The 19,127-nt window shown below is 37.7% G+C and overlaps 2 protein-coding genes and 2 long non-coding RNA genes across 7 annotated transcripts; all 4 read left to right on the top strand.

The window, feature by feature from the left end:
• The first annotated feature begins 11 nt into the window (after positions 1-11).
• Positions 12-2,201, top strand: LOC129763451 (uncharacterized). Its single transcript, XR_008740928.1, has 3 exons — positions 12-108; positions 170-432; positions 486-2,201. It is a non-coding gene; the product is annotated as an uncharacterized LOC129763451 (long non-coding RNA).
• A 63-nt stretch (positions 2,202-2,264) lies between these two features.
• On the top strand, positions 2,265-6,611 carry LOC129763445 (uncharacterized). Of its 4 annotated transcripts, none has more exons than XM_055762517.1 (5): positions 2,265-2,361; positions 2,423-2,685; positions 4,777-4,887; positions 4,946-5,239; positions 5,299-6,611. In XM_055762517.1, the coding sequence occupies exons 4-5, from the start codon at positions 5,083-5,085 to the stop codon at positions 5,868-5,870; spliced, it is 729 nt and encodes a 242-aa protein (XP_055618492.1). In that variant the 5' UTR covers positions 2,265-2,361; positions 2,423-2,685; positions 4,777-4,887; positions 4,946-5,082; the 3' UTR covers positions 5,871-6,611. The 4 variants fall into 4 exon arrangements, 3 of the variants coding, with proteins under 3 accessions (XP_055618492.1, XP_055618493.1, XP_055618494.1); XM_055762518.1 differs by having other exon boundaries at positions 4,777-4,875; XM_055762519.1 differs by lacking the exons at positions 2,265-2,361; positions 2,423-2,685 and adding an exon at positions 4,669-4,719.
• A 307-nt stretch (positions 6,612-6,918) lies between these two features.
• LOC129763452 (uncharacterized) lies at positions 6,919-9,296 on the top strand. The gene is made up of 3 exons (XR_008740929.1): positions 6,919-7,015; positions 7,077-7,339; positions 7,393-9,296. It is a non-coding gene; the product is annotated as an uncharacterized LOC129763452 (long non-coding RNA).
• A 5,637-nt stretch (positions 9,297-14,933) lies between these two features.
• On the top strand, positions 14,934-15,728 carry LOC129763448 (tigger transposable element-derived protein 6-like). The gene is made up of 2 exons (XM_055762525.1): positions 14,934-15,001; positions 15,060-15,728. The coding sequence occupies exons 1-2, from the start codon at positions 14,971-14,973 to the stop codon at positions 15,641-15,643; spliced, it is 615 nt and encodes a 204-aa protein (XP_055618500.1). The 5' UTR covers positions 14,934-14,970; the 3' UTR covers positions 15,644-15,728.
• The last annotated feature ends 3,399 nt before the right edge of the window (positions 15,729-19,127 follow it).

A 19,127-nucleotide genomic window follows, 5' to 3' on the forward strand; every position in this document is an offset into this window, starting at 1 on the left:
GCTGTTCGGCCATTGCTCGTGAAAAAACAAATTTGTTTACAAAACATATCATATCTTTTGGTGACAAATTCATTCGTCGGCAAAATAGCTGCTCGAGCTTTACTGTAGGTAGGTAATTTTCTGGATTTTTTCGTATAACAATTTCTCATAATTGCTTCTACTTTTTCAGATATCTACAATCAGCGGTCGAATTAAAAACAGTGCAGAAGGATGTTTTGAGTATGTTTTAGCTTCTAGCCGCGCAATCAATGCTTTTTTTCCAAGCAAGATGTACTTCTGTTTGGATCCTATCGGCGGGGAAAAAAGTACTTACGGCGACGGTGACAAGAAATAGCGCTGATTACGAGATTACCAGATCCAGAAGATCCGGAAGGGCTGTTACAAGTAATTGGTTTTGCTAGAGCAAAAGGAGGTTGACAATGATTGCAACAGGTTCGTGTTTATTTTTCAAATTAGTGGACTTTTGTGTTGCTAATATATTACAGGTGAAATAAACTGTTGGAATCACGACTATCGATCACGCCAGAAGATCCGGAAAGAGTTGTTGAAAGTAATTGGCCACAGAAAAGTATCCATTTATGAAGTCTATCTCCATCTCGGGGGAAAGTGTGGTAAACAATGTCCGGGTTGTTTTTCGTTATGCGGACCTTGTTTCCGCATCCTTTTACTGCACAATAATACGGCATCTGAAGAAAATAAGATATTCACAATATAATTTTGGCATGATAGAGAACCGCGAGATGAACGATTATCTGTGGAGGAGTTGGACAACAGATTTCTTAGACTTATAGCACTTTAATCACACTCACAAGCTCTACAAATCCTCACTGTCCCCCAAAACTATTGAATAAGATGTAATATAAATACCTTAAAGCCCATTTATACGTTGCTAGTAGCTGACTTCACAATGAGCAGCTACTGACCCGGTGAACTCGCTTGACAAATGGTTGACTCGCCTTGTCCGTTCACACAATGTGAGCTGCTGACAAGAAACCAGATACCACGACACGGGTTTACCAGAGATGCCAGGCGATTTTTCAAATGTCCATCAAATAGTCAGAAACAGCAATCAGGTCCGAATTTGTCAGATGATTGATCCAAAATCGGCTTCTTTATTGGCAGTTTTCGTCTTAGGTTTTCAGTTGAATTTATCAGTACACAATTTTATAGCGAAACACACGCTGGCCGTGTTTAAAAATACTTTGTGCTGAATTTATTTTATACTGAAGGTACTATCCGAAAAAAGCAGAAAGAAAAAAGGATTCGGGCCAGGAATTGGATGCAAAGAAAAGAAGCAACAAATACAATATTGAAGTAACTCTACAATGATGATCTCCGAGAGTACAGAGCAGTGTTGAGAATAACACCTGAAAAAGTGAAAAAAACTGTTGGATTTAATTGCTCCACAAATATAACGCCAAGATACACTCATGAAGGATGCTAAACCTACAAGAGTGAAACTAGAAATGATGTGCCTTTCTTCTGGAATATCGTTCAGATTATTGTCGATATTTTTTAGAATCTCGAAAGCATCCATAGCTAAAATAATTCCGAAAGTATGTGGTGCTCCAAATGGCAGTCTAAAAGATTTTTCAAAATTTGATTTATTTCGCCTTGACAGCAGCTTCGTGTACCAATTTGTGAAATAAAAATGTTAGTAGATTTGCAGGAGCAATTAATACGCCTCAAAAACTAAAATAATGAATGAAAATCTACTTTTTCTAAATCGAATATGTATTCTGTTTCTTAGAACAATACTTTTTTGCAAGTTGTGAGTGAATTTTGAATTAAAATTGTGCCCGATAATGATTTTATATTTAGATCCCCAAGAAAACTATTTTTAAAAAACGTGCCCCGTCAGCGTGCAAAACTAAATAATAACGATTCCGTTTAGAAACTATGAGGGTTTAATTTGTTCTTCCAATAATTTTCAAGTCTATAAATATCTTCGCATATTTTCAAATATCTTAAAAATAGAGAAATGTAAAGACAATGTCAAGATTTGGCATCCCTGATTCGAGCGCTAAAATCTGTTTTTGACGTTTTGAGGGATGCGAGTGCGAGTAAATTCAAAAAACTTTGAAGTAGCTCGCACACCGAATCACACATGACACTAGCTGGCATGATGTGTTCACACGGTGTGAGTAGCTGCACTGCAGTAACTGACTAGACCGACTCGTATGTTTACTCGCACCGTCTGAACCCGGCTTAAATCAAGGTGCTATACTATAGGTGGACCGCAATGTCAAAATTGCTGTTCGGCCATTGCTCGTGAAAAAACAAATTTGTTTACAAAACATATCATATCTTTTGGTGACAAATTCATTCGTCGGCAAAATAGCTGCTCGAGCTTTACTGTAGGTAGGTAATTTTCTGGATTTTTTCGTATAACAATTTCTCATAATTGCTTCTACTTTTTCAGATATCTACAATCAGCGGTCGAATTAAAAACAGTGCAGAAGGATGTTTTGAGTATGTTTTAGCTTCTAGCCGCGCAATCAATGCTTTTTTTCCAAGCAAGATGTACTTCTGTTTGGATCCTATCGGCGGGGAAAAAAGTACTTACGGCGACGGTGACAAGAAATAGCGCTGATTACGAGATTACCAGATCCAGAAGATCCGGAAGGGCTGTTACAAGTAATTGGTTTTGCTAGAGCAAAAGGAGGTTGACAATGATTGCAACAGGTTCGTGTTTATTTTTCAAATTAGTGGACTTTTGTGTTGCTAATATATTACAGGTGAAATAAACTGTTGGAATCACGACTATCGATCACGCCAGAAGATCCGGAAAGAGTTGTTGAAAGTAATTGGCCACAGAAAAGTATCCATTTATGAAGTCTATCTCCATCTCGGGGGAAAGTGTGGTAAACAATGTCCGGGTTGTTTTTCGTTATGCGGACCTTGTTTCCGCATCCTTTTACTGCACAATAATACGGCATCTGAAGAAAATAAGATATTCACAATATAATTTTGGCATGATAGAGAACCGCGAGATGAACGATTATCTGTGGAGGAGTTGGACAACAGATTTCTTAGACTTATAGCACTTTAATCACACTCACAAGCTCTACAAATCCTCACTGTCCCCCAAAACTATTGAATAAGATGTAATATAAATACCTTAAAGCCCATTTATACGTTGCTAGTAGCTGACTTCACAATGAGCAGCTACTGACCCGGTGAACTCGCTTGACAAATGGTTGACTCGCCTTGTCCGTTCACACAATGTGAGCTGCTGACAAGAAACCAGATACCACGACACGGGTTTACCAGAGATGCCAGGCGATTTTTCAAATGTCCATCAAATAGTCAGAAACAGCAATCAGGTCCGAATTTGTCAGATGATTGATCCAAAATCGGCTTCTTTATTGGCAGTTTTCGTCTTAGGTTTTCAGTTGAATTTATCAGTACACAATTTTATAGCGAAACACACGCTGGCCGTGTTTAAAAATACTTTGTGCTGAATTTATTTTATACTGAAGGTACTATCCGAAAAAAGCAGAAAGAAAAAAGGATTCGGGCCAGGAATTGGATGCAAAGAAAAGAAGCAACAAATACAATATTGAAGTAACTCTACAATGATGATCTCCGAGAGTACAGAGCAGTGTTGAGAATAACACCTGAAAAAGTGAAAAAAACTGTTGGATTTAATTGCTCCACAAATATAACGCCAAGATACACTCATGAAGGATGCTAAACCTACAAGAGTGAAACTAGAAATGATGTGCCTTTCTTCTGGAATATCGTTCAGATTATTGTCGATATTTTTTAGAATCTCGAAAGCATCCATAGCTAAAATAATTCCGAAAGTATGTGGTGCTCCAAATGGCAGTCTAAAAGATTTTTCAAAATTTGATTTATTTCGCCTTGACAGCAGCTTCGTGTACCAATTTGTGAAATAAAAATGTTAGTAGATTTGCAGGAGCAATTAATACGCCTCAAAAACTAAAATAATGAATGAAAATCTACTTTTTCTAAATCGAATATGTATTCTGTTTCTTAGAACAATACTTTTTTGCAAGTTGTGAGTGAATTTTGAATTAAAATTGTGCCCGATAATGATTTTATATTTAGATCCCCAAGAAAACTATTTTTAAAAAACGTGCCCCGTCAGCGTGCAAAACTAAATAATAACGATTCCGTTTAGAAACTATGAGGGTTTAATTTGTTCTTCCAATAATTTTCAAGTCTATAAATATCTTCGCATATTTTCAAATATCTTAAAAATAGAGAAATGTAAAGACAATGTCAAGATTTGGCATCCCTGATTCGAGCGCTAAAATCTGTTTTTGACGTTTTGAGGGATGCGAGTGCGAGTAAATTCAAAAAACTTTGAAGTAGCTCGCACACCGAATCACACATGACACTAGCTGGCATGATGTGTTCACACGGTGTGAGTAGCTGCACTGCAGTAACTGACTAGACCGACTCGTATGTTTACTCGCACCGTCTGAACCCGGCTTTAGAACCGACTAATCTGATAGAGAATAGTTGGCATCATACAAACTAATGTCGTATCTAGATGTCGACACCATTCCGCCGTCAACGCGAATGGAGCATAGTAGCAACCAAGGCGTTATACTATAGGTGGACCGCAATGTCAAAATTGCTGTTCGGCCATTGCTCGTGAAAAAACAAATTTGTTTACAAAGCAAATCATATCTTTTGGTGACAAATGCATTCGTTGGCAAAATAGCTGCTCGCGCTTCACTGTAGGCAGTAATTTTCTGGATTTTTTTGTATAACAATTTCTCATAATTGCTTCTACTTTTTCAGATATCTACAATCAGCGGTCGAATTAAAAACAGTGCAGAAGGATGTTTTGAGTATATTTTACCTTCTAGCCGCGCAATCAATGCTTTTCTTTCCAAGCAAGTAGCGTTTTTCGTATGTGGTTTTATTGAGCATTTAAAAGAAAGTGTTATTTTTTTTGTTTTATCACCAGGGCAAAAGCATGAAATAGAATCGTACGTGGTACGAATTTATCGGCACAATCTGATCAAGGACGGAGGCATCATCAAACGGAAACTACGCGAAAAACTTTCCGAAGAGATAAAACTGCGCCGCAACACTCGTGTGAAAATGGACGAGTTGGGCTGGGTGCTGATGAACCACAATTTGATAACACGTAATGAGCCAATCCAACAGCATGCCAATGGTAATCGACCAAATAATTTTAAATTGAACATGGAGCGGTTGCGAAACCTACTGGAGCAGCAAGAACAGAACAATCACGCTGGTAGGTCGGTTTGATATATTTATTCCGCTAAAGAATGATTATATTTGTTGATTTTTCAGAGTTGACTTCCAAAAAGCAAAACAAATCCCTGCGTATGCTGGATGCAATTTTACAAAACGACAAAGTTTTGAAGGAAATTAAAGAGATGGTAGCGGCGAATCGACTTCTATCGGAAATTCGTTATGTGACTACGGTGGAACGTATGCTGAAACACAATTTGGACCCCTCTTTGCGCTGCTGCTTTGTATGCCGAGAGTATTTCCGCACTGCCGATGAGTGTACCAGTCATTTCGAAAAATTGCACGGTGAGAAATTTCTTATTGTTGCGGCGGTGGATCGATTTCAGACTAGTCAAAAGTTCAACGTTCTACATCACTACAATGCCCTTAATCCGGTGACAATATTCACGATTTGCAACGTATACCACACAGCCCTAATAAAAAAAAAACAAGAAAAGACGGGTCTAATATTTTACAATAAAGTCTACAATCTACCACTTTCCACGAAAATCGGAGAACCACTATATCGGTTAGACATGGAATGGCTGATACATATAAGGCAGAAAAAATGTTTAACTTTGGAATTCAACATCCTATATTTCCTCGTACCATTAAGTTCATGGCGCATTTGATGTCGGTCATCGTAACTGCTTCTATGGAAATGACGTGAGCAGAAAAGTGTGGTAAACAATGTCCGGGTTATTTTTCGTTATGAGAACCTTGTTTCCACATCCTTTTACTGCACAATAATACGGCATCTGAAGTAAATAAAATATTCACAATATAATTTTGGCATGATAGAGAACCGCGAGATGAACAATTATCTGTGAAGGAGTTGGACAACAGATTTCTTAGACTTATAGCACTTTTATCACACTCACAAGCTAATCAAATCCTCACTGTCCCCCAAAAATATTGAATAATATATAATTTTTTTTCCCAAAATATATATTTTATTAAGGCACGTAGCTTGACGGGGCCGGGAGTCCAATATTTTAACAATTTTTGTCTTACAACTATGTTAGTAATATGTAACCGATTACTCGCGGTTGGCTCGAGGTTAGTATTACAAAGATCTCATAATTGGGATGTTGCAGTCTCCAGTACTATGTATGTGTGGCCGACACGGGATACTTCCTATTGGAGTATAACTGACCATTGATCAGCGACGCCCCCCTAGTCTGTACCTCATATCAATCGTGGTGCGTCTCTCTTGACTCGAGGAATCCAGGGTAGAATGGTCACTGGACGGTACAATCTTCAGCTCGTGTAGAGTTGCCATGAGCGGTACAATCTTTGGCTCTTGTTGAATGATCAGTGGCCTTCGACCTGTGTATCTGTAAAGAGTATGTGTATGTTTAATTACATTACATGTAGCGGTTATAATATATAATATAAATACCTTATTGCAGCTATAGTACCCTATTTTTCACGAATATATATTTGTTTATTTCTTCCTTCAGTTGTTTTCCTCAGCGAGTTGATATGAAACCATAACCACACAACCAAACAAAAAGTAAATAATTCAGAAAGCTACGTCTCGCTACTCGTCTCAGGTATTGTCATGAAAGTGTCAAGAACGAAACACCTATAGTTTAGCATCTTGGTAGCAACTAAGGCGTCTCTAAATCAAGGTGCTATACTATAGGTGGACCGCAATGTCAAAATTGCTGTTCGGCCATTGCTCGTGAAAAAACAAATTTGTTTACAAAACATATCATATCTTTTGGTGACAAATTCATTCGTCGGCAAAATAGCTGCTCGAGCTTTACTGTAGGTAGGTAATTTTCTGGATTTTTTCGTATAACAATTTCTCATAATTGCTTCTACTTTTTCAGATATCTACAATCAGCGGTCGAATTAAAAACAGTGCAGAAGGATGTTTTGAGTATGTTTTAGCTTCTAGCCGCGCAATCAATGCTTTTTTTCCAAGCAAGATGTACTTCTGTTTGGATCCTATCGGCGGGGAAAAAAGTACTTACGGCGACGGTGACAAGAAATAGCGCTGATTACGAGATTACCAGATCCAGAAGATCCGGAAGGGCTGTTACAAGTAATTGGTTTTGCTAGAGCAAAAGGAGGTTGACAATGATTGCAACAGGTTCGTGTTTATTTTTCAAATTAGTGGACTTTTGTGTTGCTAATATATTACAGGTGAAATAAACTGTTGGAATCACGACTATCGATCACGCCAGAAGATCCGGAAAGAGTTGTTGAAAGTAATTGGCCACAGAAAAGTATCCATTTATGAAGTCTATCTCCATCTCGGGGGAAAGTGTGGTAAACAATGTCCGGGTTGTTTTTCGTTATGCGGACCTTGTTTCCGCATCCTTTTACTGCACAATAATACGGCATCTGAAGAAAATAAGATATTCACAATATAATTTTGGCATGATAGAGAACCGCGAGATGAACGATTATCTGTGGAGGAGTTGGACAACAGATTTCTTAGACTTATAGCACTTTAATCACACTCACAAGCTCTACAAATCCTCACTGTCCCCCAAAACTATTGAATAAGATGTAATATAAATACCTTAAAGCCCATTTATACGTTGCTAGTAGCTGACTTCACAATGAGCAGCTACTGACCCGGTGAACTCGCTTGACAAATGGTTGACTCGCCTTGTCCGTTCACACAATGTGAGCTGCTGACAAGAAACCAGATACCACGACACGGGTTTACCAGAGATGCCAGGCGATTTTTCAAATGTCCATCAAATAGTCAGAAACAGCAATCAGGTCCGAATTTGTCAGATGATTGATCCAAAATCGGCTTCTTTATTGGCAGTTTTCGTCTTAGGTTTTCAGTTGAATTTATCAGTACACAATTTTATAGCGAAACACACGCTGGCCGTGTTTAAAAATACTTTGTGCTGAATTTATTTTATACTGAAGGTACTATCCGAAAAAAGCAGAAAGAAAAAAGGATTCGGGCCAGGAATTGGATGCAAAGAAAAGAAGCAACAAATACAATATTGAAGTAACTCTACAATGATGATCTCCGAGAGTACAGAGCAGTGTTGAGAATAACACCTGAAAAAGTGAAAAAAACTGTTGGATTTAATTGCTCCACAAATATAACGCCAAGATACACTCATGAAGGATGCTAAACCTACAAGAGTGAAACTAGAAATGATGTGCCTTTCTTCTGGAATATCGTTCAGATTATTGTCGATATTTTTTAGAATCTCGAAAGCATCCATAGCTAAAATAATTCCGAAAGTATGTGGTGCTCCAAATGGCAGTCTAAAAGATTTTTCAAAATTTGATTTATTTCGCCTTGACAGCAGCTTCGTGTACCAATTTGTGAAATAAAAATGTTAGTAGATTTGCAGGAGCAATTAATACGCCTCAAAAACTAAAATAATGAATGAAAATCTACTTTTTCTAAATCGAATATGTATTCTGTTTCTTAGAACAATACTTTTTTGCAAGTTGTGAGTGAATTTTGAATTAAAATTGTGCCCGATAATGATTTTATATTTAGATCCCCAAGAAAACTATTTTTAAAAAACGTGCCCCGTCAGCGTGCAAAACTAAATAATAACGATTCCGTTTAGAAACTATGAGGGTTTAATTTGTTCTTCCAATAATTTTCAAGTCTATAAATATCTTCGCATATTTTCAAATATCTTAAAAATAGAGAAATGTAAAGACAATGTCAAGATTTGGCATCCCTGATTCGAGCGCTAAAATCTGTTTTTGACGTTTTGAGGGATGCGAGTGCGAGTAAATTCAAAAAACTTTGAAGTAGCTCGCACACCGAATCACACATGACACTAGCTGGCATGATGTGTTCACACGGTGTGAGTAGCTGCACTGCAGTAACTGACTAGACCGACTCGTATGTTTACTCGCACCGTCTGAACCCGGCTTTATTGCAGCTCTAGTACACTATTTTTCACGAATATATATTTGCTTATTTCTTTCTTCAGTTGTTTTCCTCAGCGAGTTGATATGAAACCATAACGACACAACCAAACAAAAAGTAAACAATGCAGAAAGCTACGTCTCGCAACTCGTCTCACGTATTGTCATGAAAGTGTCAAGAACGAAACACCTATAGTTTAGCATCTTGCTCTAAATATACCAGGTGAAACAATCATATGAAATGCACTTTCAGCCATATTGGAATTGCTGTCGGTATTGTTTACAAACAGCATCAGAACTAGAGATGGGCAAATCAGCTCATCATGGTGAGCGGCTCAGAGTCGTTCAGCTCATACAAGTGAGCTGCTCATTTGGAACAGCTCTTCAGCTCAGTTGAATTTTGCAGTTGTCCACACAATTGCATATGAAACGTAATCACCATGGGACATTGCATAGTGTGCATTTTTTTAATAGACGGAAAGCAAAAAATAAACGAATTTAATTCGTAATTGTACAAAAACAAAAACTGATATGAATTCTAATAATGTAATATACAACAAATACTGAATTCTGAAATCCAACATAGAAGATGCTTAGGATATGCTGAACTTAAACAACAGAAAAACCAGCAGTAGCCAAATAGAATGCCTCCAGGAATATTGGCCGAGACAACGTTTTTTGAAAAAAAAACCATCGAGATTTTTTTTTGCATCCGAGGATATAAAAATAAATCCACTAATAGGTGCAACGAGAAATAATTATTCGCGATCACAAAGGTAACAAAAGGACCACAAAAGGACCAGTATCAATCATCAACATTTATGCCGGGTGGTTTTCTGAATTGTTTTGATTCAGCACGCGGAAATAAATGTATGTGTTTCCACAGTAATGTTTAAATAACAATGTAATATATTAAATTTATTTACAAGCATATAATAATGTGTATTATTTTGTTTGGCCATATAAGAAAAATTTAATGAAGTAACGAATGATTGAATATCTTCAAAACAAAAACTTTTTTTCCTATCTGGCATCTCTGCTAAAGCTAAAGTACGAAGAGGGATACACGAAAACAAACTGACGTCATGCCATGAAGCGCGGGAGACGAAAAATCCTTTCGCGTCTCGCAATTCACACTCTCTGCAGCTTTTGCGCTCCACAGCTATGCAGCTCAACAGCTCAACAGCTCAACAGCTCAACAGCTCAGCAGCTCAACAGCTCTTCAGCTCAACAGCTCAACAGCTCATCAGCTCAACAGCTCATCAGCTCAACAGCTCAATAGCTCATCAGCTCAACAGCTCATCAACTCAGCAGCTCATCAGCTCAACAGCTCAACAGCTCATCAGCTCCAGCTCCGTAATGAGCTGATGAGCTGCGTTTTTTTGATTGCGAGCCGATCCGAATCCGCTCACTATAATGAAGCGATTCGAATGAACAGCTCATGAGCGGATGGCACATCTCTAATCAGAACGCTGCCGGCGGCTCTCTACAAACTGCTACGACGCTTATTCGAACGATGCCAACTATGTTCGGCTTTCGCGAATTTATGTGAAAAAGAAGGGATGATTTTGTAGAATTTCATTCTCATTTCCACTACTCTCGCATGTGGAAATGCAAAAATGGCTTATCCTAGCAATAACAAAACAAACAACCCCCGCTCCACAAACCGTAATACTCTTCTTATTGAAGTGATGATGTTGCTTCACCTGTTATACATTGATATAAGCGCCTTGGTAGCAACCAAGGAGCTGGAATCGACAAGTGGTTCGTTTTCGACAGTATGAGGATAAGGCATGGAAGATGCGAGAGGGGATGAAAAATGACAGCGACTATTCTTGTTTATAAACAAACCAGGTTCAATTTTTATGCTACATAGCGTTTTCTGCACACCAACAATTACCTACGCTGGGCCGGTTTCAATCGAACTAGCTGTTGTGTCTCACAACCCGCACGATCAGGTGAGTCTCCAGCTGAAGCAGCAGTCGCCGGGAAACGACATGCCTGGATATCCACAGCGTACCGCCGCGCTCACTCAATCGTAATGGGTCATCAACGACTAATGTGATCAAAGCGAATGGAACTAAGAGCAGTACGGTACAAGCCCGCCGGTAGTGGCTCTTTCATATACCCACTAGCACAGTTCCCACAATCGCTGAATTGCCAATCCCAGCAGCAACGGCAACAACCCTCACATCCCGTAAAACAGCAATGAAGACAATGGGCCCTATTATAGAAATCGAATCGAGGATTCGATACAATCACTATCACTATCACACCGAGTAATATCTGGAATTATAGAAATCGAGGAAAACTGCTCGATTCGTTAGCAAGCTCGAATGTCAGCGGTTGTGATGAAATATTTTGAAACGAGCTTGAAATGTTTCACGAAGTACTATAGAAAGGATGCCAAATCTTTTTTTCAGGCATCCGCTATGAAAATGTATTTCCAAAAGTGTTAATATGGTTATGTTTTGGAGAACACTGGGCCCTATTATAGAAATCGAATCGAGGATTCGATACAATCACTATCACTATCACACCGAGTAAAATCTGGAATTATAGAAATCGAGGAATACAGCTCGACTCATTACTCTGCTCGAATGTCAGTAGTGGAGCAGAAATATTTTGAAACGAGTTTGAAATGTTTCGCAAAGCACTATAGAAAGGATACCAAATTTTTTTTGAGACATCTGCTATGAAAATTATAAATATCTATATTTCCAAAAGAGTTGATATGGTTATGTTTTGGCGAAAACTGATATTCCCTCAACGAATGAAACTTAATAGGCGTAATGGATAAATGAATGTTTAATAAAAACGACATCATGGAACAATTTGCTTCACAAAAAATACAATTATTGGAAAATGAACTTTTTCATGTATTCTCACACCTGCAATCTATGGAATTCCGTAAGGAGTCACGCATGAATTTCACTTTTTTAGCAAAACAATTTTTTTTTGCATGTAATTTTCTTTTAGCGTCGATTTCTAGTTGTAGCGGCGTCAATAGCTTTATTGTATTGCGCCACCATCTGTGGCCCTAAATTCTCGCTTGTTGTGTGTTAGTGTTTCCTTTACCCTTCACATCATATCAATCCAAATCTGTAATTTAAAAAGAACCATTATTGTTTTGCAAAACATTTCAGCTTTAGCATATGGTATAGAAAGCTTGGTATAGTATAGCAATAAAAAAGAAAATTTCTGACAAAAGTAACACGTAATAATGTACGCTATCAGGAATAAGCAATTTTTAGGTAGGAAATTCGGTTGATAGTAATTCAAAGAATGATAAAATTTACTTATGAAGTTATATGTATATATAGAAGAAACGCTTACTTTCTGCCATTCTGAACCAAGAGGCATTGATGGTCTCAGTGCATTAAGCTCCTCACTGAATTTCTCCCAATTTTCCTTAACCGGGATTCTATTTGAACTGCCTCCACAAAAACCTCGAGCAATGTTTACATTCGCTTTTATTGGTTCAACGAGTCGTTCAAACTGCTGGTGATTTGTCTGTCTATTCATTTTCAGCCACTGAAATATACGCTGGAAGTAAGTTCTGCATTGTAAATTGTAACATGATTAATATAAATAATGCTGGATTATACACTTACCTTGTAAAGACTATTCTGGCAGCACCGTAAAACAAATACTGATCAAAACAAACGAACATGTGTTGAAAATTGCATATATCTAAGGGTTTCTGAAATGTTTCCCAAAGGGAAACATCAAGGACGCAAACCAAAACAAAATAATTCTCCGAAGATATGCAACAAGTGAACCAAACAGCTCGAAAATTTCTGACACTTGCATCGATAGCTATCACTCGCTCGGTGCTATCGAATTGCTCGATTTCTATAATAGTAAAATAGAGCTAACGAGCAAAATTTCTATCGCCTCAATTTCTATAATAGGGCCCAATAACTTGTAGCAGTCACCGAAACACAACAATGATGCCAATAGCGTAAACAAGCAAACACATATCGGTATGCACTCATCATTGCATGTCATGTCAAAAATGCGCAGCTTTATTTCTAAATTTTTGAACCGCAGCAATATTGGGTACACTGGCAATATGAGGAATTTGACGTTTTAGTCATACCCCTGGACAAGACGTGAGACGAGTAGCGAGTAGTAGCTTTCAGATTTATTTATTTTTTGTTTGGTTGTGTGGTTATGATCAAATAAGCAAATATATATTTGTGAAAAATAGTGCACTCTCTTAATCAAATTTATATCCCAAATATCAGCAGTATTGCCACGGTGTTTACAAAACAAAAAACACAAAATTCAAGGCTCAGGATTTCCCTTGATTAAAACATCCAACGCAACTGGTTACTTTCCTGTAATATATGACAAATTAACAACAAAAAAGACAACTAGTTTGAAAAGTAAACACGAACCTGTTTCAATCATTGTCAACCTCCTTTTGTTCTAACCTTTATGCAAAACAAATTACTTGTAACAGCCCTTTCCGGATCTTCTGGACTTGATAATCTTTTTCGCGGTATATGCACAGCATTCTCCTCCTCCCTGAGCGAAATCAGTGGAGCCACAATCAGCGTTATTTCTTGTCACCATCGCCGTAACCTGATAGTACAGTTATTTACATTTAATGCGACATGTCGAGGCACCACTCAGTGTCGCATTAGAGGAGATTGTAACCTGTAATTGGACATTCGTGCTGACAGTGGTCAGTGTCGACGTCTGGTGGCGACTTTCAATTCAGGTTCCGAACTAGATAGTATAATCTCTATTAGATTAAAAAGCACGAATGGAGTTTTAAAATGTTAAACTTTGAATGAAAATTTCTACATTATGTTATTTAATTACTTGAAACACGTATTTTTGACTCTTAAATAAACCGATTGTCTATACATTTCGGATATTTTGACTGAAACTTTTCATTATATATATAATATGAAATTGTCTTCAAACACAATTTTCATATGAGATATTTTCACCACCTGTAAAAAAAGTGTATTTCATTTAAATAGAATGCTAATTCGATTCGGATAGGTTAACTTTTATTCATAATTTTAATTTTGAATACGTGTTCATTCCGCCTGAAAATTATTTACTATCTTTGACGTTCCCGAAATCGTGAAACAAAGCTCAGTGCCGTCAACGCGAATATCAACAAACACAGCACAAACGAAAAACAGAATGTGAAAAACAAGTTAGAACCAGAAAAGAAAAACAGCAAAATGGACTCAACTTTCGTAGACATTGGTGAAGGATACATGCAAGGAGAATATTTAGACGAACATTTAGAAGATCTACTACCGGCCAACATTCATTCGAGCTGTTCTATTGCTTTAGAACAAATCACCGTCGGCGAAGCTAACAGCAAGCCCGATCAAAATGACCGTCCAGTGAAATACAAGAGACGAAAGTATAATGTCCTCACCATCAAGGATAAGGACATAGTCTGTAAAGGCCTTGCCTACAAAGTCATTGGTTTGTTCTAGCGAAAAAACTGCACCCGGACGCAAGTCGTTGAAGGAGCGACTGACAATTTCACCTTGCAGCAATGCAAGTGGTAGCCACAAATTACCATTACAAGTGCTTGGCCGCGCATCAAATCCTAGATGCTTTAAAACGCAAGGCGTGCCTGATGGGATACACTATTTTTCAAATAAGAAAGCGTGGCAAACTAGTGTGACGTTTACTGATTGGTCCTACTCCGTTTTCGTTCCTGAAATCAAACGGAAGGCAGCTGCATAGAATAGACCGACTAAAGCGCTTCTAATTCTAGATAATTGCACCGCACATTGCAGTAAAGATAATTTTCAAGTGGATGACGCAGAAATTCAGGTGATCTTCCTTCCTCCAAATGTGACAAGCATTTTTCAGCCTATGAATCAAGGAATCATCAATGCTTTTAAGGGTAATAATGTCATTACATTTTCGAGTCCAAATTAGTGAATATTATTTTTATTTTTTAGTTATCTATAAATCGAATTTTCTGCGCCGTGTTCTGTTAGTAACTGACAGCGATCGCCCAGTTACAGAAGTTATCAAATCATTTAGCCTTTATTATGCTATTCAACTAGCGACTGATGCGTGGGCCACTGTAACTCCAGAAACGATTGTTAACTGTTGGCGTAATCTCTTAAGTGTCAGTCAAGATCAAAACTATAACTCGTTCAACGATTTCACAATTTCTTCACCAACGAGTGACCCCCGCGTATTGCTTTCTAAAGTAGTGCAACTCGTCGATCCAAACTACGATCTGACCGAAGAAGAAGTTCAAGAGTGGCTAAGCAACTCAGACAACATAGATGTAGCGCAAATATATACCGACGAGCAATTGGCCAAGTATATTGCCTCTGGTGGTGACTTTTTCGAGGCGGACCATGAAGAGCAAGATTGCGATGCTAACGAAAGTGCTGAGGGTGATCTTAGTACTTCGGTTATATGTACTCTTGGAGCAGTCAATCCGAAAAACGCAATGATTATAAGAAGGTTATCAGCATCATGGATGTACTCAAAAATGTTCTTATTGCTGTTGGTGATGACCATAAATTAGTGGAAGTCGAAAAATGGAAAAACGAACATGAAAATGAAATTATTCGCCTTCTTGACGAATAACAATAGTGAATTGTAATTAAGTATATGGCATGATAACAAAACTACAAAATGATTGATTGATTGTAACACCATAATTGATGATTGTAACACCATAAATTGTTTTGATTGGAAAAATGGTTGAAAACACTCCCATAAATTTATCGTGAAAGGCTTCAGTCAAAATATCCGAAGTGTATAGACAATCGATTAAATAAGAGTCAAAAATACGTGTTTCAAGTAATTAATTAACATGATGTAGAAATTTTCATTCAAATTTTATTATTTTAAAACTGGCTTCGTGCCTTCTAATCTGATATAGATTACACTATCGAGTTTTGTCCCAAATTGAAAGTCGCCACCAGACGTCGACACTAACCACTGTCAGTGCGGATTCACCTCTGTCCAATTAGATGTAAACATGTCCAATTAAAAGTGTCGCATTACAGGTATGTCCAATTAAAAAGTCACAGGAGGGTTGTGTTCGAGACACGACCGCATAGTTGACGTAGGATTCCGTGAGGCTATCTGTTGATTCTGGATATGTGTGAAGAATTACATCGTCAAACTCTTTGATAATGATTTGGTGACTCTGAAAAGGGCCGTTATGTTTAGTTGTTGGGTATTGTTTGTTCACTCCACCAGTGTTTACCGAGTGGTGATGACAGGAAGATGGTAAACAGACGTTGGATGGTGCGAATCCGATAAAAGATACCGAAGTGGAACGATTTTGAGAAAACTGCCCTCTGTGATCCTAGACGGGATGCCTCCTGTGTTATGTATGGATGACATCAAGAAAAAAAACTCACCAATGTAAATAATAAATAATTACCAATACCGAACACAATTATCAATTTTTCTCATCAGTATAAACATGTTACTTTAACCCTCTAGAGCCCAAGCCCGCCTTTAGACGGGCTTCGCGGATTCTCTTGTCAAATTATTCTGACATTATTTTCAATGTTCACCCCCACTAGAACGTCTTTAGAATATTTTCATCTATCACACATACACATTGCTTTTATGCTAGCAGCTTTCTGCTAGAAGTATTTTATGTTGAAAGTCGGAAATTGGAATAAAAGTGGAGTAGGTTTTTTTTAGATAAATAAAAAACTTGGGTGGTAGAGGGTTAATATAGAGAAAACATATTTGAAATGGAAAAGGTAATTTTCTTTTATTATTTATACTTTCTGAGTGTTTATTCAACCCAATGCGAGTTTTAATTGGACTAACAACACCTAATTATATACGTAGAGCAGGAAATGAAATTTCTAATATAATATTTCTTCATTTTCGTATTTTGTATATTTTTCTCGCCGTATAAACTTTTCTTGGGTGATAATATTTCTTCATTTTCGTATTTCGTATATTTTTCTGGCCGTATAAACTTTTCTTGGGTGAAAATGAACACAACAAAACAGACAGTTTAAACCAAGCGACCCGTTCTCTAGCGGGAACACACCTTGGTTTTTATGAAAATTTAAATAAATCGTTTCATATATCAAGTCATTTTTAACACAACTGCTACCATATACAATTTTGCATTTACACTTGTGCTAAATTTTTCACAATGCAATGCGGTCATTGATATGACATTTCACGAAGCAACCAACATTAAAGTTTCAATTTTAAATATTATTTGCTAGAATTAATCGTATCACTCAACTTACTTGCAATATAAAAATGCCCTCGACTTGCATGTATTTGCAATGCCGATTTCCCCCAGGCAGCTTGGTTTTGATGCCTCTGTTAGGGAACACATTTGGGTAGGAACAAAAGTTCCCCCTACTTTCCTGTATATGCAATGCTGATTTCCCCCAGGCAGCTCGGTTTTGATGTCTCTGTTAGGAAATACTTTGCGGTAAGAACAAAAGCTTCCCCTAATTTCATGTATTTGCAGTGCCGATTTCCCCCAGGCAGCTTGTTTTGATGTCTCTGTTAGTGTCCCGCCGCATGTGTCGTCAATTTCGACCAATCAGAAGTGGGTATTTCTGTTAGGATAGGGGTTAAAATTTTTCAATTCTTCGATAGTTAGTTTCATGACATATATTATTTTCTTCAATATATAAAATTGTTATGGAGTGCCGAAATCGATTGACGCAAAAATTTCATCAATCCATCGTGAAATGACTGAGCAATAGGCGTTTGAAATTGGACAATTTTCACTATGTGCTCGATTGACGATTTTAAATTTGTACCCCAATATGTTCCCGAAAGACGTAATCCTACGTCAAAAATGTCGCTTAAATGTAAATTACTGTACTTTTTTCCCCGCCGATGGGAGCCAAACAGAAGTACATCTTGCTAGGAAAGAAAGGCATTGATTGTGCGACTAGAAGCGAAAAGATATACTAAAACATCCTTCTGCACTGTTATGATTCGATCGCTTATTGTAGATATCTGAATAAATAGAAGCAATTATGAAAAATTGTTAGAATAGACATTCAGAAAATTACCTAGCTACAGTAAAGCGCGAGCAGCTATTTTGCCAAGGAATGCATTTGTTACCAAAAGATATAATTTGTTTTGTAAACAAATTTATTTTTTCACGAGAAATGGCCGAACAGCAATTTTGACATTGCGGTCCACCTATAGTACAACACCTTGGTATATCCCAAGGCTGCTAGAAATATATCCTTAGGTGAGGCCGTTTCGTCACTAAGTTGGTTAGGGAAGGGGTATATGAAAACAGTATGGAAGAAAGCAGAAGGAAATTATTTGCTTGAAGCGTGAAAGAGACAGACTGATCACGAGCAAGCTTGGGCACAAGCGTATTGTGTTTTGTTTACAAACAAAACACAGTAGACTTCCAAGATGGCTGAAGAGTGCTTTTAGCAAGTTGGCCCACCTTAGGATATACTTCTAGGCGCCTTGGTGGAAATGAAGGAGTTGGAATTGACAGGTGGTTTGTTTTCGACAATATGAGGATGAGGCATGGAAGGTGCGAGAGGGGATGAAAAATGACAGCGACTATTTTTGTATACAAATAAACCAGGTCTAATTTTTATGCTACAGGGCGTTTTCTCTACACCAACAGTTATCTAAGCTGGTTTCAACCGAACCAGCTGTAGTGTCCTACAACTTGCACGATCAGGTTAATCTTCTGCCGAAGCAGCAGCCGCCGAGAATATGATATCCACGGGTGAAAAAAATCTAGCTGAGACTAGCTGAGAAATATAGGCTATATATTATTATTGTTAAATAAGGGTCGGGACTACGGGGTTTAAGCATTCAAATAATATAATGCAATGATTTTCATTGAATTTTTCTATATTAAGAACTGATTATAGGCATGCTGATTCGAAACAGGGCATTGCAATTCAAAATTGTTGTAGGTGGCGACACCATGAATAACATTACATTGCTTCCCCCTTGCTTCGTTTAAATTCGCCAGCTTCTATCGAACAAAATTGTTTGTTTCTCTTCGTACAATAAAATTTTTCGTG

The sequence above is a fragment of the Toxorhynchites rutilus genome, chromosome 1 (assembly GCF_029784135.1).
Source record: "Toxorhynchites rutilus septentrionalis strain SRP chromosome 1, ASM2978413v1, whole genome shotgun sequence".
In the NCBI taxonomy this organism is placed as follows: domain Eukaryota; kingdom Metazoa; phylum Arthropoda; class Insecta; order Diptera; family Culicidae; genus Toxorhynchites; species Toxorhynchites rutilus.

What these genes read in the sequence shown, in the direction of transcription:
- LOC129763445 (XM_055762517.1), top strand. Translation starts at nt 5,083, where the DNA reads ATGGACGAGTTGGGCTGGGTGCTGATGAACCACAATTTGATAACACGT. An exon ending in AGAACAGAACAATCACGCTG is followed by an intron (nt 5,240 to 5,298) that starts GTAGGTCGGTTT and finishes TTGATTTTTCAG; the next exon opens with AGTTGACTTCCAAAAAGCAA.
- LOC129763448 (XM_055762525.1), top strand. Translation starts at nt 14,971, where the DNA reads ATGAATCAAGGAATCATCAATGCTTTTAAGG. An exon ending in AATCATCAATGCTTTTAAGG is followed by an intron (nt 15,002 to 15,059) that starts GTAATAATGTCA and finishes TTTATTTTTTAG; the next exon opens with TTATCTATAAATCGAATTTT.